An 18,321-nucleotide genomic window follows, 5' to 3' on the forward strand; every position below is an offset into this window, starting at 1 on the left:
GGCTCACGGGCCCAGCCACTCCGCAGCATGTGGGATCTTCTGGACCGGGGCACGAACCTGTGTCCCCCGCATCGGCAGGTGGACTCTCAACCATTGCGCCACCAGGGAAGCCCTCCAGTCTTTCTCTCTCTTCTTCTTCCCCTTCCTCTTCTTCTTATCATTCTTTCTCCTTCTTTCTCCTCTTCCTCCTTCTCTTTTTCTCCTTAGCCTTCTCCTTCCCATCCTCCTCCTCCTCTTCTTCCTCTTCTCCTTCTCCTTCTTCTTCTGTATGTGTGTATTTTTATTTCTTATGAAGACAGGCCTAGACGTACCAGCACCATCAGCCAGTGTAGGTTCATTCAGCACTATTGAGGTCAGGCTGTTGGTGACTTGAAGGTGTTGGACCCTTTCCAGGTAGATCAACAGCAAAGGGTAGACAGGCTAGGATTCCTGAATTTAGGAAAAGGAAAGGCAACTGGGTCCATGAAGTTGTCCAGGTTCATGAGAAGAAAAAGGGGGCACTGAAAAAGATCGATGCCCCTCAGCAGGACTGGCCCACCTAGGACAGCTGGTGCCAGGATGGTCAGCTCCTCCTGGCACTGTCAACAGCACACTAACTGGAAGGCTGGCTTTCCCTGGGCTTTACCCCTTTCCCTCTGAGATGCAAGCCATTACCCACTGCAAGCAAATTCCAGGTGGTTGCCTGAATCATCTCCATGGAAACTGATACCCTACTCAGGCCAGTGGGACCTCTTCCAGGCTTCCTTGCTTCCCTGGACTTTGGTCATAGGGGTTAAGCCATCTCAAAAGAGTACTGAGCTGGGAGTGAGTTCAAAACATGCAGTTAGAGTATTTTATTTTCCCTCTACATCTGCAGAAAATATATTTCATTATTTTAAAATTGAAGGTAAAAATAACTTCTATTTGTTAAAAAGGGAACTCATGGCATAGGGGAATCACCTCATGTGTTGACTCCAATACCCTGCACAAGATCCATGGCTTAGAGCCATCCAGCCCTAGTTTCCTCCTCAGTGAAGTAGGGGTGATGGAACCAATGGGTCCAGGCCTCTTCCAAACAACCTTGTGAAGATACTTTCTTCGAAGTAAATCACCATGAAAATGCAAGCTGATGTTACATCAATAAGAATTCAAGTTATAATAAAAAAAGAAATGGGCTGTCTCATGTAGCAGTAAAACTCCCTATCACTGGAAGCATGCATGAGAAAGTTGGAGAGATGGATGCATCAGACATTAGAATCATTAATCTCTGTGACCCTTTTCAATTTTCTAAAAGTCTATGATTCATCCAGCACTTGGAAGTATCATAGGCCTGGGAACTGAAATTTCTCTGAAGTTAAACTCAACTCCATAAATGTGAAATCAAGTAGCACCAAATATATATTCCAATTTGGGGTAAAGTATGGCCTCAATATGTGGCTAATGCACACAGACTTCTCTCTCACTAATAACAGAAAAAAATTACAGTGGGAATTCTTTAGCAAAATGACTAGCTGCGGTCCATTGTCATCATCCTGGCAGGCTGAGGGAGAGATGGATCCCAGGCTTAATTAGCAAAACTTGACAAATTCTCTCTCGAGCCCTAGGCTCCAAGCCCACCTGCTCCTGCTGCCTCATAGGCATGGAATTCCAGTCTCCAGTCTGTGCCTAGATGTGGTATAAATGGATGAGTTCATAGGATACAAGTTATCAAGAAAAAACATCCACCCACACTCAAATGAAACCTGAGTGAGAATCACATGTCTGTCAGTTATCATATCCAGTATATTCCGAAAACTAATGAGCCTGTTGTTAAACTTCTACTGGAAACTGACAGTAGAGTCGCATCCTCATGAAACCAAGTATCACAATGCAAAATGAAAGGGAAGATAAAATCTGGCTGTTGAGACTTTTCTTGATTTACTTGATTCATTAATTCAACCAACACTTACCAAGAATCCTTTATGTGCTGAGGTACTTTGCTCAGCATCATGGAGGGAATCCAGAAAAGAACTGGTGACAGTTCTGTCCCCAAGATATTTATAGCGATAGGTGCCAACAAACTATGACAAAGTAGAAAATTACTGTGAGAAGTAGAGAGAGATCAAGGTATGAGAAGGTTATTTGTCCCATCAAGGACATGGGAAGGTTATTTCTTACCAAGGGGTTCAGGGAACTCTTCCTGGCCAATCAGTATTTGAGCTCAATCCTGAGCAATGGGAAGAATACAGATGTGCCAGGATGAAGGTGAGCCAAGGCCCAGAGGCATGTAAATATGAGGGATGTTCATGGACAAGGAGATAATAATGGCACATATCAAGTGCTTACTGTATGCCAGGTGCTATGCAAACTCTTTAAAACTAATTATTTCATTAGACTGAGAAAACTGAGGCATAGAGAGGTTGAATAGCTTCTTTGAAGTCGCAGAGCTTAGAAGTGTTGGAATTGATACAACATCTGGTGGTGGTTACAGGAGGGTACGTAAAAGCCACTGATGACAAATCAAGAGGATATTGGATGCCAAACTTAGGAGACCAGTGTGTCCAGCTCTTGATATATTCTTCCCAGATGTTGTTATTGAAAAGATTCAATACATCTGTTACTAACTAAATTTTCCACTCATCATAATGGTTTGGGAAATCTTGAACACCTAGACTTCTTTGACAGAGTGAAAATGGTCAACTGTTATTACCTGCTTCACCACAAGGTTCTTAGCTCTGAATTCAGCAGAACTCTGAGATGATCTAAGGAAAGGCTTCCTGTAAGTTGGAACCACTTTACTGTGGCAGAGGAGGAGTAAGGAGCTTTGGTGAGAGTCTCTTCATGAGATAGGCAACTGAGTGGTATAGTTCAGACAGAAAAAGAAAGTCCTACTATGTGGAGAGTAGATAGACTAGACTAGAACAATAGTCCACAAACCTGGGGTCGGCAAACCAGATTCAGCTTGCCACCTGTTTTTGTAAATGATGTCTTATTGAGACAAAGCTGCTCATTCATTCATGTATTGCTACTTTCATGCAATAATAGCAGCGTCGAGTAGCTGCTACAGAGACTGTGTGGTGTGCGGACACTAAATATTTGGCCCTTTACAGGAGAAGTTTGCCAACCTCTAAAACAGAAAAATCGGAATCCTAGCACATTCACATTGGAAGGAAGAATGGAGGTCGTTTAATCCATACTCTTCTCCCCTCCCCACTCCCCAGCCCCTGCAACATACTCCACACACACAGATAAAGAGGCTGAGCCCCACAGAGATTTACCTAAAATCACCGAACTGGAAGGGACCATGACTGGGTCACTAACCATTAGACTCGTGTTTCTTCTACCACACCGGTTCTGAAAGACTAAAGTAACTTCTAAACAATTACTCAATAACTAGGTGCCCAGCACCATGCTCTCTCAGGGTTCTAAGATGAGAATAGTAGAAGATCTGGGGCCTCCCCATCCTGTGGTCCACACCAGACATGGTGCTAGACCTTGCCCAGTGGAGTTGGACCTCAGTACCCTCTGAAGTCGGCATATGAGGGAAAAATCAAACAGTACCTAAATTCCGTTTAAACTCCCGCTGGAGGACCTCACAACAGAAGCAGACCTCACGTCTCTCATAGGGTTCAGCACCGCCAGTCGGTCCTTTGAGGCTGGAACTGATTTCTGCTTTTCGGTGATGCCTCAGCTGCAGTAGCTGACCTGTGTTCAGCAGCCCTATCTTCAAGATGCCTCCCAGCTCTGAGCGGCCCACAGGGAATGAGACACAGTGAGGATACGGTGGCAGGCGCTCACCTCCCATCGCACCTCCGCTTGGCCTGGGGCCTCTGCTTATTGAGCGGAAGACCAGGAGTCACCCCCATGTTATTCAAATTATGTTCCTGCTCTTCTTCTCCCTCTAGCTTTTATAGATGAATGAGTGTAAGATGTGTCTCCACCGTATATTTGAAGCATTTGACGCAGTGTGTGGAGTGTGTGTGTGTGTGCATGGACGGGATTCAGACACAAATGTGCAGAGAGGTGAGATTTTCCCAAACAGGAAAGTCTCTGTGGAAGCAGCAAAACTTGATGTGGCTTTTGTATCAGAGATGTACAGAATCTTGGAATTAGAATGTTATTTGAGGGCAAAGACTCCCAGACCATGCACAGTGCAGGAATTGCACCTGTGGCATCTTGACAGACAGCCTCTGCCCGAATCCTCCAGGTGATACACTCACTATTTCCTGGGGGAGCCCACTTTGTGCTCAGATACACTCACTATTTCCTGGGGGAGCCCACTTTGTGCTCAAATAACTTCAGTGGTTATGACACCGCAGAATGCATTTTGGGACTCAGTAGAGCATAGGTCTGTCTCGCTGTAGAAAGAAAGCAGCAAGAGGCAGAGTGACAGGTAAGGAAAGAATTTATTAGTATAGGACACTTGTGAGAAATACAAGCGGTAGGCAAGGGAGTGTCACCCCGAGAGCTTACTGGGCTACAGTTTTTTGGTTTTTTCTGTCTATACATATTATACTTTATTTAGAAGATACCACAAAGAAGCTAATAACAACCTGTTTCTTTCCAGAAAAGCTAACTGGACTAAATGGGCCAACAAAATCTATCATCACTGACTAAATTCATTCTGATGGGAGTCACAAGGCATCCTGAGCTGCAGGCCCCACTTTTCGGGGTCTTCCTCATTACTACACAATCACAGTGGTGGGAAGTCTGGGAATGATCATCTTGATCCAAGTGGATTCCCACCTACACACACCTATGTACTTTTTTATCAAACACCTGGCTTTCATTGATCTTGGTAATTCTACTGTCATTTGTCCTGAGATGCTGGTAAATTTTGTTGTGGATCAAAATACCATTTCCTGTCATGCATGCACCACACAGCTGGCTTTCTTCCTTATGTTCATTGTCTTGTCAGCCATGGCCTATGACTGCTATTTGGCCATCTGTAACCCTCTGCTCTACAATGTTATCATGTCCCAGAGACTTTGTCATGTGCTGGTAGGCATTCCATACCTCTGCAGTACCTTTCAAGCACTAATGTTCACTATCAAGATTTTTCCATTGACTTTTTACAGCTCTAATGTCATCAGTCATTTCTACTGTGATGATGTTCCCTTGTTACTTATGCTGTGCTCAAATGCACAAGAAATAGAATTGTTGTCATAGTATACAGTTTTATAATCAAAGGAAAAGTGAGGAGGGGGAAAAGACCACCTTCCTCATTTTTGAATAGACATCAAACTTCCATCATCAGCTCCTCCTCCACGTTGGATGGGGGGAGTTTTCTTGTTCCTACTTGGTCATACTGGGACTGACTGTCATGGCACTATGGAAATGGGCCAAAAGGTGGTAACATACTAAAATATGGTAAATCATCTCAGGTTTCAGTATAATGTCACCTTTTCCCTATATTTTTGTTTTTAGTACGTGCAGAGAAGCATGTCCTAGGAATCGATAACTTACGGACCTCACTGGGCAGGATGTGGACCTCATTCCACCATTGTTTTATTGTTTGAGGAGCATGTCTCATGCTTTTGTTGCATGGTTTTCTTGCTACAAAGGCGTACTTTCTTGAGTGATGATTAACTTACAGGGGTCTCCCATACTTATTTTCTCTATTTACAGTCCCCTAGTGAGATTAACTATTTAATCACATATTTTGTCCCTTTACTCTGTCCCTGTCAGTTAAATATCTATTCTGAGTATTAAAATGAACTTAATAGTTTCTAGTCCCATCTTCCAAAGTCACAGAGAATGAGTCCCTTCTCACTTTCCTAATGATTGTTCTTAGGGTGCTTGCCCAAGTCAGTCAGATCCCTTTCCTGCCCTGTCTTCTGTCCTCCTGCTCATGGAGCAGCATGGATGGATGGAGTGCGTGTGTGTGCATGTGTGTGTGTGTGCACACACACATGTACATACGTATTGGGATGTGTAAGGGAGGGAGGAGAGGAGAAAATTACAGCAGTTCTGAATTTAAAACCATGTAAAAACCATGTGAAAGTGGGAGTTGAAAATTAGGCAGACCACACTGCCCAGGACATTATGTGCCAAACTAAAAAGGTTGGGCTTTTAGGTAGGAGAGTCATACAGCCTGATTGGCAATTTAGAAAGATTATTCTTCGTATATTGCAGAGGAGACATTTGCAGGACCAGGACAGGAAAGGCCCATTAAGAAAATACTGTAGGAGTCCAAATGAAGGATGATGAGGTCTGATCAAATCAGAGCCACAAAGATGGAAAAGCAACGACACGTTCAAGAAGTGTTCAGGAGAGAACTAAAGACTTGGTGGTGGATGTAGACTTTGAGGTGGGAGGGAGCAGAGATGATGCCAAGGGCTGGTGGGACAGGCAGCAGATGGAACATCTCCAAAATCCTGCCACTACCAGAAATGTTCATTCCAGGGCCTCAGAACCCTCCCAAAGGAGTCTCTGCAGAGAGAGAAACGATACATTAACTGCAGGAGTTGGCAAGGAGTGAGGAATAGGAAACACTAATTACAGGCCAAGATAATTAGCCGGCAGGTCTGGGATCAGCTGCATGTAACCTCAACTCATCTGCTCCTGCAAATGGCCAAGGGAGGATGCGAGGGGAAGAGTGTGGGCAGGACATTTTGCAAATGCTAAGGGAGCAGCTGAGCGCAGACCTTGGTGACATGAGTTTGATATGCTTGACACTTTGGCTCTGGTTTCTGGGACCCTTGGGGTGCCAAATGCACTGTAGCCAGCTGGCCAGTTGTCCAAATGTCACTTATGCCTCTAGGCCTCTAACTACCAGGCTCCCCTTTAGCCTTATAGCTACACTCCATTAGGGGCTTGCTGGCCACACGCACAGGAAATGGATTAGAGGCCATTAGACCGTCCAGGTTGAAAAGGGTCAGGTCTTGCCTCCTGGGAGCAAAGCCTAAACTCCAGCTTTGTAATGTGGTGCTTGAAGCCAGAGAAAGATCTCAGGACTAGGAAAGAGTCCCAGCCCAGCTATATGGGCTTGAGCAAGCAAATGGTTTCACTTCGCAGTCTTGGTTTGCTTATGGGGCATAAATAAGCAATGTTCCCTAACTGAGAACATCGGATGATATCAGAGGCAGGGGCGTATGCATCTCCAGAGCTGTTGCTACTGTTGCTGATGTTAACTGCTAACTTGAATGTATAGGCGGTGGACTGGGAGTGAAGAAACCAAGGTTTTAGTCCTATTTCTGCTAGTGTGCTGTAGGACATTGGGCAAGTCACTTCTCTCTAGGGCTCAGGTTCTTCATCTGAAAACTGAAGGGATTGGTCTAGCTCAGTGATTTTTAACCAGAAATGTACACTAGAATTGCCTGTAGAGCTTCTTAAAAGTTCAGGTACCCACATCCCACCCTGTTATGTTGAAGCAGATTCACAGTGGACATTAGATGCTCACCGAGAACCACTGGAATGGATGGTCAGGTGCCACCTGCCTCCCACCTCTGCCTACCTGCTCCCCCCACACCTGGAACGACTTGATCCTTGCCCTTGGGATAAGCCTCTCCACAGCCTCCAGCACTGATCCTGTCCTCAAGCTCTGGATCTCGGCATCAAGCCCCTGGTGCTGAACTGTCTCTGACCTCCTGATTTAGTCTCAACCCTGAGCCCAAGCCAGCTGCCGAGATGTGGTCTCACCTCGTTCCCTGAGGGAGCTGCACTGCTGGGCTTGTCCAGCAATGACTGGCAGAGCATTGTTTTGCTTTTCTCAGCATCTGGGGTCCCATCCCCCAACTCCAGACTAACGGGAAGAGGCCAGCTATTGGCTGAAAGATTGCCTTGCTCTGGACCACCTTCTAGGAGCATCAGAATATCCCCTGCTGTTGGACCCCTCCTGTGGTCATGCCACACCAGTCTCCATCTGCCTCACAGAGAAGCCCACTGCCATCCAAGATCCGTGTTGGACCCTGTGATGTGGCTTCCTTCCCAGGACTGCGTGCGTGTGGCCTGTTGCCTGACCAGGCAGGTGGCACTTTCTGCCTTTAGTGTGCCTTAGGCCTATGGCTTCATTCCTTTCCTATTTCAACCTGATTTCTGCTCTGTCCAGCTGCAGCTGTGGTCATTTTAATGAGCTCTGTCCCACCATGTGATTTCAGTGATTTCTGATATCCCTCCCAGCTGAAAAGTCAGAACCAGGGAGGTTGCGTTGGACCTGGTCTCTCTGGGACTGGGTTTCTCATCTGTACAAGAGGAGTGTCAGCATCTGCCTTGTAGAAGCACTATCTCTTACTCAAATGCTGCTCGCCATCTATGAACTGAACTAAGTCCTACTATCCTCAGGCCTCAGACCTTAGACGTTGCTTCATCACGCAGGTCTCTCTTAACAACACTGCCCCACCACTGTTACGTGCTCTGATGCAACCTGTACTTTTCCTTTCAACTCCTTAAACTCATGTAATTGTTAATTACACACTTTGAAGTCTTTCTCCCCTACTAGGTCATAAGGTCTGTGAGAGCAGAAACTGCCTTACTCACCAACATTAAACCCCCAGTACCTGGCACAGAGAAGACAGGGGACGTGTCTCATGACTGACAGATGAGACATTGGATGTGCCTTGTCACAGAGCAGGTGCTCAGTGAACATTATCCCTCCTCCCTGCTCCTAGAGAATACCACTGAGCCAATCCCAGGATGTGAGCACCCACCCAGCACAGGGGAGCACCAGGGCATGGCTGACCTGGTTCTTGGGGTCCGTGCTGGCCTTCCTTCTGGGCCCTGTGCAACCTGCCACCCTGGCAGGAGCCACAAACACCTAGAAGTCTGGTGAGAATGATACCCATAATTCCCAACATCAAAAGAATCCCACCTGAGGATCTTTATAAAAATACCTGCACCTACACCCAACCCATAGATACTTTGTTTTAATTCATCAGGAATGCAGCCTGGGCTTTGGTATTGTTGAGTAATCCCCCAGGTTTTCCCTGTATGCAGCCATGGATGAGAATGATTGGTTGGGTTCCATCACCATTTTCCAGATACGAAGGTGAAGCACAGGAGGGCAAGGAATTGGCCCAAGAACACACAGTAGCTATGGCATAGCTGGATGGAGCTAGAACTCCGAAGACCTAACTTTCCACCACGGCTCCTCCCACTGTACCAAGTAACAAACTGAAATTCCCTTTATCAATTGCAGAGGCAGCTTTCCTGGCATCAAACAAGGCTGCGGGCAGAGAGCTTGTTTTTCTCTACCCTGGAAAATCTGTTATTGAAAGCTTGTTTATGCAAGAGGGGTATAATTAAAAGTGAATGAGTGTAATTCCTTTATCGCAATGAATATTAATTAAAGGTAAACACAGCATCAATATTCATTTAGAGGAAGACAGAGGCTGAAAAGAAGACTGCTTGTACTAGGGTTGTCCATCACATCAGAAAGTAACAGATGACAGGACCCCAGTAGCAGAATGTTGCTCTATTTTTCTCACATCCTCTCAGATTTAGAAGTTAGCCAAAGTACAAATCTTCTGTCAGGTTGGGCTCCATGACCAGGCACAGTTGCATGGGCACAGCCCTGTCTTATTCAGGACACAGCTCTCAGAAAGTTGTGGGGGTTTTTTTGTTTGTTTGTTTTTTTCTGTGGTACGCAGGCCTCTCACTGTTGTGGCCTCTCCTGTTGCGGAGTACAGGCTCCAGCGCGCAGGCTCAGCGGCCATGGCTCACGGGCCCAGCCGCTCCGCTGCATGTGGGATCCTCCCGGACTGGGGCACGAACCCGTGTCCTCTGCATCGGTAGGTGGACGCTCAACCACCGCGCCACCAGGGAAGCCCGTGTGTGTTTTTTTTTTAATACATCTTTATTGGAGTATAATTGCTTTACAATGTTGTGTTAGTTTCTGCTGTATAACAAAATGAATCAGCTATATGTATACATATATCCCCATATCTCCTCCCTCTTGAGCCTCTCTCCCACCCTCCCTATCCCACCCCTCTAGGTGGTCACAAAGTACCGAGCTGATCTCCCTGTGCTATGCAACTGCTTCCCACTTGCTATCTGTTTTACATTTGGTAGTGTATATATGTCAATTCTACTGTCTCACTTCGTCCCAGATTACCGTTCCCCCTCCCCGTGTCCTCAAGTCTATTCTCTACATCTGAGTCTTTATTCCTGTCCTGCCCCTAGGTTCATCAGAACCACTTTTGTTAGATTCCATATATATGTGTTAGTGCAAGGTATTTGTTTTTCTCTTTCTGACTTACTTCACTCTGTATGATAGACTCTAGGTCCATCCACCTCACTACAAAGAACTTGTTTATTTTTATGACTGAGTAATCTTCCATTGTATATATGTGCCACATCTTCTTTATCCATTCATCTGTCGATGGACACTTAGGTTGCTTCCATGTCCTGGCTATTGTAAATAGAGCTGCAATGAACATTGTGGTACCTGTCTCTTTTTTTTTTTTTTCATGTCTCTTTTTGAATTATGGTTTTCTCTGGGTATATGCCCAGTAGTGGGATTGCTGGGTCATATGATAGTTCTATTTTTAGTTTTTTAAGGAACCTCCATACTGTTCTCCATAGTGGCTGTATCAATTTACATTCCCACCAACAGTGCAAGAGTGTTCCCTTTTCTCCAGACCCTCTCCAACATTTATTGTTTGTAGATTTCTTGATGATGGCCATTCTGACTGGTGTGAGGTGATACCTCATTGTGGTTTTGATTTGCATTTCTCTAATAATTAGTGATGTTGAGCATTCTTTCATGTGTTTGTTGGCAATCTGTATATCTTCTTTGGAGGAATGTCTATTTAGGTCTTCTGCCCATTTTTGGATTGGGTTTTTTTTTTTTTTTTTTTGCGGTATGCGGGCCTCTCACTGTTGTGGCCTCTCCCGTTGTGGAGCACAGGCTCCAGACATGCAGGCTCAGCGGCCATGGCTCACGGGTCCAGCCGCTCCACGACGTGTGGGATCTTCCCGGACCGGGGCACGAACCCGTGTCCCCTGCACCGGCAGGCAGACTCTCAACCACTGCGCCACCAGGGAAGCCCCGGGTTGTTTGTTTTTAAGCTGTAAAGACTCTTCGTTATGTGGGGTCAGCATACTGGAGGGGCAACTGGCCTCATCGGCTCTCTTGGAAAGAGAAGAGCCAGACTGATAACCAGCTGTGTTGTTCTGGCCCCTGAGCACTGGGACAGTGGCAAAAGTACATCATTTCCCAAGGAAGAATTCCCAAAGCCATGGCAAGTCCCCAGATCTTACAAATCAGACTCAGTGCTGGGTGGGGGAGGACAGGCCTTTTGACAATACAGATTGCCAGGTCTCACCCTGGTCCTACTAAATCAAAATCATTTTGGACTGAAGCTTAGGAATTAGCATTTTTAACAAATTTTCATGTTAATTCTGATTTCTAGAATTTCTAGCCAAGCTGAAGAGCTTTTTTTTTTTTTTTTTCTTTTTGGCCAGGTCAGTTAGGGTCTTAAATCATTTCATTTATTGATTCATTCATCTGATAAATATTTATTAATCATAAGGTACTGTGCTAGCCATGGGTGAAGACAGAGACCAGTACGCTGTTTGCTAGTTCCTTCTGGTCTATCAAGAAAAACTACACATTAGAATTGTAATTATAATACACAGTGATGACTGCTGTCACAGAGGGAGAAATACAATGGCATAAGAGCACAGAGACAGGTGAACTCAGCTCTGAATGGGGAGTCCAGGAACACTTCACAGAGAACATTAATGGAGCACTCATGTGAGTAGCATGTTCTCACAGCAGGGATGGTGTGGAACCTTGGTGAGACTGCTGGAGAATGGACTTAACTGGAAGGCAGAGAAAATGATGTTCCGTGAGGTTGATGAGTACTAGGTTGTGAAGAGTGTGAATGCCACGCAAAGGCATTTGGATTTCATCATGTCAAAGGGGGAAAGAGATTCAGGAGACTGACCTACACATTGGTGGGTTATGGTGAGAATTCATTGAGGCACTGCAGGCTTAAATGCCTCTTCATTGCATCAGACTTAGGCTCAAACAAGCATTTGGAGGATTTTAAAAAGAAATACCAAATAGGAGGTTGACATCTACTTAGGAGCCAAGATAGTGTTTACCAGGAGTTGAGAGAAGGAAGTCATGTCTTCCTAGAGAAACCGGGTGTGTCCTGAACAGGCAGGGAGGAGAGAGAAGGTATTTCAGGCTGGGCAAGGCTTGGCACTGGGTCCAGCAGCACTTCTCAGCAAGGGCACTAACCGTTATCATAGACCGAGAAGGCCTTGATAGGTTTTTTTGCCTATAGCTGTGTGCAAGCTCCTAATGAGAAGGGGTCATGTTTGGCCACAACAGTGCAAATGGAGCAACAATGTGGTGCCAGCTCTGAGGACCAGGTGGGGGTGAGCCCTGTACTCATACTGGTCCCATGTGGTACATTTTAAAAGGGAGGAAACACATTCTCTTCTTTCTGAGACTGGTCTTGTAGAATCAAGAGTTCCTCAGCTCTGGAGGGCCCATAGAGCTCCTGCATACCAACTCTTACAGCTCAGAGAATGTCTGAGGGTGCAAGGACCCGCCCAGAGTCACTCTGCCATCTAATCCCACCTGAAGTGTGACCTTTTCCCTAACAGTACCCTCCTCTATTCCCTGGTTAGCCCACTCAGCAGCACATTGGAATAACCTGGAAAGTTTTAAAAATATTTATGCCTGGGTCCCACGCCCAGCAATACTGACTGAATTAATGTGGAATGGGGCCTGGGTGTTGAGAGTTATCAACCCTACCCAGGTAATTCTAATGTGCAGCAAAGCGTGAGACTCACAGCTCCATTCTTACCTTTAAACAGTCAACCAATAAGTATTAGAAGGAAATGAGTGATTCAGTAATTGAGGTGTTAGCTAAGAATGCTATTCTCATTTTGATGAAGGATTCTTATTTTTCTTTTATACATATCTTGCTGATTTTCCTTTCAAACTCTGAAAGCAATCCACTTATTGCTGCAGTCCAAACAACACAATACATATATTTTTCTATGATCTAAAACTAAACCATGTCTATATTTTCCCCTATTTATAATGATAAAAATGGTAACCTCCTCTTCGCCACATCATACGTAGGAATCATTTTGCATTTGGGATCTAGCATAATATTGATTTATTTTTTATAGTCAACAATTATTAAGATTTAATTAAAAATTGTCTCTCTGAAATAATTTTCTCTTGTATTCATTTTTCATTTTGCTGGACTATAGCTTTCAGAAATTCTTACAATAAGAGTTGTTGTACAGACTTTGTATTCTAAAATCCTTTTATTTTGACCTTACATTTTAATGTTTATTTGGGTTGTTAAAGAATTCTAGGCTCAAAATTATTTCCTCTCCTAATATTGAAGATATTATTCCATTATCTCTTGTAGCCACTATTGGTCATCAGAAACTTGTTGTTTATCTGATTCTTCCTTCTTTGTAGGTAATTTTTTTCTGAAGCTTTTAGATTGTTTTCCTGTTCGTTGCCCAAAATTTCACTAGGATGTGCCTAAGTTTGAATTTTTGTTTTGTTTCGTTTACTCAGAAGCAAGATATCCTTTTTTGAATCTAAAAACATCTTTCTCCAGGACTGGGGTATTTTTTTCAAATATATATATATATATATATATATATATATATATATATATATATATATATTTTTTTTTTTTTTTTTTTTTTTTTTTTTTTTGCGGTATGTGGGCCTCTCACTGTTGTGACCTCTCCCGTTGAGGAGCACAGGCTCCGGACGCGCAGGCTCAATGGCCATGGCTCACGGGCCCAGCTGCTCCACGGCATGTGGGATCTTCCCGGACCGGGGCACGAACCTGTGTCGCCTGCATCGGCAGGCGGACTCTCAACCACTGCGCCACCAGGGAAGCCCTCTACTATATTTTTGATGTTCTCTCTTTGTTTTGTCTGTTCTCTCCATCTTCAACTCATATTCAATAAATAGATATTGGACTTTTGACTCTGTCTTCCACATGTCTTAACTTTCTCTGAATGTTTTGGCTCTGGGTCCTTCTGTTCTAAAAACTGGTGGAATTGCTCAGCTCCAGCTTACAACACACTCATTTTCTCTTCAGCTATGTCCAATGTGCTCTGCACTCATTGATTTACTTTTTCTTTCCAACAAACATATTTTATCATTTCTGAAATCTCGAATTGGTACTTTTTCATAACATCTTGTTCTTGTTTCATAAATGTAAATATTAATTACATTTTTCCCCATTTTTATCTATTCCACTTTCTGTTTCCCAGGGAGCTAATTTTTCTGTTTGTTGAGTTTTATTCCCTTCTTATATGATGTTTGTTATCCTTAAATCTTCAGCAGTTCTTAGTAATGTGCTCAACTTTTATTAGAGGTTGCCTTTAATGCCACCTGAGGATGCATTTTCTTTACCAAAATCTGACTCTAGCCCTGTGGTGGAGGGGTGGGATGTGCTGTAGGCAATGAGTTGTGCCTGTGGCCAGACTTCTGGATGTGGGAGCTCCCAATTGCTTCTGGTTGTCGCAGGTACTGCCCTTCTTTGCAGCCCCAGCACTCAGAGGCTCTGTCCTGATCTAAGGGCACTCACCCATGCAGCTTGCTGTTGGCTCACTGAAGGGAGGAAGTGGGGATGGATAGCACTAGCAGTGGGTCTTGAGACCATCAGGACCTGGGGAAGTATACAGCTGATGCTCATATAAAGAGGAAGTGTGTCTCCCTTTTAATTTTATTAGAACTGGGCTCAGAGACAGATGAGGAATATATAGACCCAGCCAGAACTTAACTCCAAGTCAAAAGGACCCCAAACACTTCACTGTATTTCTTCTCCTTATTCTAGGAATATATCTATATCTCTATATAGATATCTATCTAGGTATATAGATAGATACAGATATCTATCTGAATATCTATATAAGGTATGTGCTATGTCTATATAGATAGTTAGACATATGTACTAAATATTTCTACATATATATTTAAATATGTACATAAAGTATTTTACATAAGACTTGGCACTCAATAAATGAGAGCTACTATAAAGAAGCCTCATCAACATAATGTATTACTGCCACCAAAAGTCAATACTATTTGCTTATTTTCTCTATCTCTACTCTTCCTTTAAAATCCGATTTTGAGTTGGAATTGGTCTCAGAAGCCATTTACTTCAATCTCCTCATTTTTAAAGATTAATTAAAACATTCTCATTGCAGAAAATATAGAAAATACAGAAAAAGTAAAATAATTTAAAGAAAAAACTTTTATCCATAAGCCCATCACAGTTAGCACTATCAGCTCCATAATTTATGAACTGTGGCCCACAGAGGAGAAGTGGTCAGCCAACAATCTGACCTGTCAGCAGGTCATTGACCAAGTGTCCTCCATACCATCCTCTGTCCTTCTCTCTGAGACAGGAAGACTGTGCTTTGTTCTACTGGTTAGAGGAACACACGACTGACTACAAGCCTGAGTAGAGTTACTGTCCCATACAAGAACCCTCAGTTCTGCCTGCCCATGCCCTCTTTCCTGCCCATAATCTCTTTGGTCACAGCAATGTCTTCCTCTTGAATTCCATGACCTCGAGGAGCTGAAGAAATCATTTGGCTCTTCACTTGTCTTAAACTATTAGTGTGGCATGTGTTTTGTTAGTACAGGTGTAGAGGTCATGCTAAAACCAGTCTGGGGGAGAGGAATTGAGAGAGCTGCGGGACTGTGCAGTTTTTCCCCTGCACCGCCTGGAAAACTCCTCTAAGAAGCTTCAATATCACCTCCAACTTGAAGTCCTCCTTCCTCTGCCCAGGCAATTGGTCAGTCTCAGCTCTGTGCTCCTTAGCAGTTAGTTCATTTCTCCCTACAGCATTTATAGGATTTATGTGTCTATAGGTCTGTATCACCTGATGGATTATGAATTTCCTAAAGACAAGGATCCAACACCTAGCACAATTCCAGGTTCATAACAAGGGCTTAATAAAAGTCTGATGAATGAATGATTGAATGCTTGAGTGAATAAACTTCACTGAGGAGCTTTAGCAAATATTCCAGAAGCATTTTGAAATATTTGAAGAATATTTTGTTGAAATACAAAGAATGTCCCAAGAACAAGTAAGACAGCTTCACCTACCATATCTAACATGATATTACCAATAGTGTACCATAACTAAACCATTTAACTAGCCTTCCTTCTATTAACATAGGCATTTATTCCTTGACTTACCAGCGAGTCAAGGGTGGAAAATGTGAGTGGCACGTACTCTAACAACACAATTATTGCTTGAATTTGTTCTACAGAATCCTAGAAGAGTACTAATCTATGTTCCTGAACTTCTCCAGTGTCAGGGATACACCTGCCCTCAAATTCACCCTATTTCAAAATCAGAAAAATCATCATTTTTAAAGAAAGTATCCTAGGAGATAGAAAGAGATTTGAATTTTAAATTAAAGGTTTAGATTTGAGGCCCAGGTCTACTATTAACTGGCTGTTGTGTTCATCTCTTTACTATTCAAAGCCTCATTTCCTTATCTTGAAAATAAGGAAATGCTACCCTGCCAGAGCAGGGTAGCAGTGAACACAAAGTGTGAAATGAATACAAAAGTATTTTGTGAACAATGAAACAGTGTACATATTTAAGGGTGGAAAGGAAGGGAGGATGGAGGTTAGTAGGGACACGGATATCTGTTTTAAATGAAAGAGAATATCTGTCAGAACAAAAGAGAAAAGATTCTTCTCCAAAGAGGAGGAAATCACTGGAATCATGGAATGCTGTGTCACAGGGGATGAGAATGCCTTGCTTACAGTCACATGGGGTCAGTGGAGAGAACAGTTTCATAACTACTGGTGCTCCATCCTTCCTGCCTCCTTCCTCCCACCTTTCTGGTCTTGTCTCAAAGAACACAGGCTCTGAGATGCACTGCCTAGATTTGGGTTCTGATTCTGCCACTGACTGAACCCCCAAAAGTACTTCACTTCTCTATCCGTCACTTTCTTCATCTGTGAAATCAGAGTGATCATAACATCTCCACATAGGATCCTCCCTTCCCTGTTATCCAGTTTTATTTCCACAGTCTATCATTACAACTTCCTTGTATTTACTCTCAACTCCCTTGATTCTCCTTCTCCTCTGGGTGCTGCACTCACTTTGCAATATCACGCCCTCGTGAATCATAACTCTCCTCACACTCTCTGCCTGCCCTTCTGCAGCTGACTGGAGCTTGAGAAAAATTCAGGACCCCACTGACTGACCTGCCTTAGATGCAGGACCAAGGACCACAGGTGTGCCCTTAAGAATACCCAGATGCTGTATTGTATCCCCTTAGACCACCCACTCTCCCACCCTGCTAGAAACAACTTCACAACAAACTCCTCCTCAATCTGCCTTTACCCACACTCTCAGCTAATGGCCTTGCTTTTCACATCACTGAGAAAGTAGAAGCAATCAGAAGGGTATTTGCATGGACTCCTACAAATCTATCTGTAAATCTGCCAGCATTTTCAGTGTTCTGCCTTCCATTCTGTTACTGAAGATAAATTTTCCACCTCTTATCGAAAGCTATTATGGTTGAACTGTGCCCTCCAAAACTGTATATTGAAATCTTAACCCTCAGCACCTCAGTGAGCTTATTTAGAAATAAGGTCATTGCAGATGTAATTAGTTAAGATGAGGTCATACTGGAGTAGGGTGAGCCTCTAATTCAATACCACTGGCTGGTGTCCTTATGTGAAGGGGAAATTTGTTCACAGACACACACAGGAAGAATGCCAAGTGAAAAGGAAGGTAAGACCAGGGTGATGTGCCCACAAGCCAAGAAATGACCGATTTCCGGCAAACCACTGGAAGCTAGGGGAGAGGTTGCAAACAGATCCTCCTTCATAGACTTCAGAAGGAACCAACCCTGCTGACACCTTAACCTTGGGTTTCTAGCCTCCAGGACTGTGAGAAAATTAATTTCCACTGCCACTCAGCTTGTGGTACTTTGTTCTGTCAGCTCTAGAAAACTACAACAAAAGCCAACCCTTCAGTCACCTAAAGTGACTAGATTCTACCCCGTTTAGACTACCCTGAGACATTGGTCCAACAGCATTTTTCTCCTATAGCATTAGTTTTTTCCTCTCTACTGTATCATTCTTATCGGCTCCACACAGGCTGTTATCTGTCCCATCTCAAAAAAAAAAAAAAATTGTTTTTAACTTCCCTTGACCGTGCTTTCCCTGCCTTCTACCACTCTTCTCTCTGCAACACTTTGCAGCAAAACCTCTTATGTTGATATACTCATTGTCTCCGATTCCTCTCTTGTCTTTTCTTAAACACACTCAAACTAGGCTCTCATGCGCTTTACTCCACATAAAGTGTTCTTGTCAAGGTCACCAATGGCTTCCACATTGCTACGCCCACTGACCAACTCAGTCCTCCTCCTACCTGAGCCACCAGTGA

The 18,321-nt window shown here is 43.8% G+C and overlaps 1 protein-coding gene across 1 annotated transcript; it reads left to right on the top strand.

Annotated features, from left to right (window-relative positions):
- The first annotated feature begins 4,543 nt into the window (after positions 1-4,543).
- Positions 4,544-5,127, top strand: LOC132424156 (olfactory receptor 8K5-like). The gene is given in 2 exon segments (XM_060009966.1): positions 4,544-4,640; positions 4,643-5,127. Coding segments are annotated over 2 exon segments (582 nt in total).
- The last annotated feature ends 13,194 nt before the right edge of the window (positions 5,128-18,321 follow it).

Source organism: Delphinus delphis, chromosome 4 (assembly GCF_949987515.2).
Source record: "Delphinus delphis chromosome 4, mDelDel1.2, whole genome shotgun sequence".
NCBI lineage: Eukaryota > Metazoa > Chordata > Mammalia > Artiodactyla > Delphinidae > Delphinus > Delphinus delphis.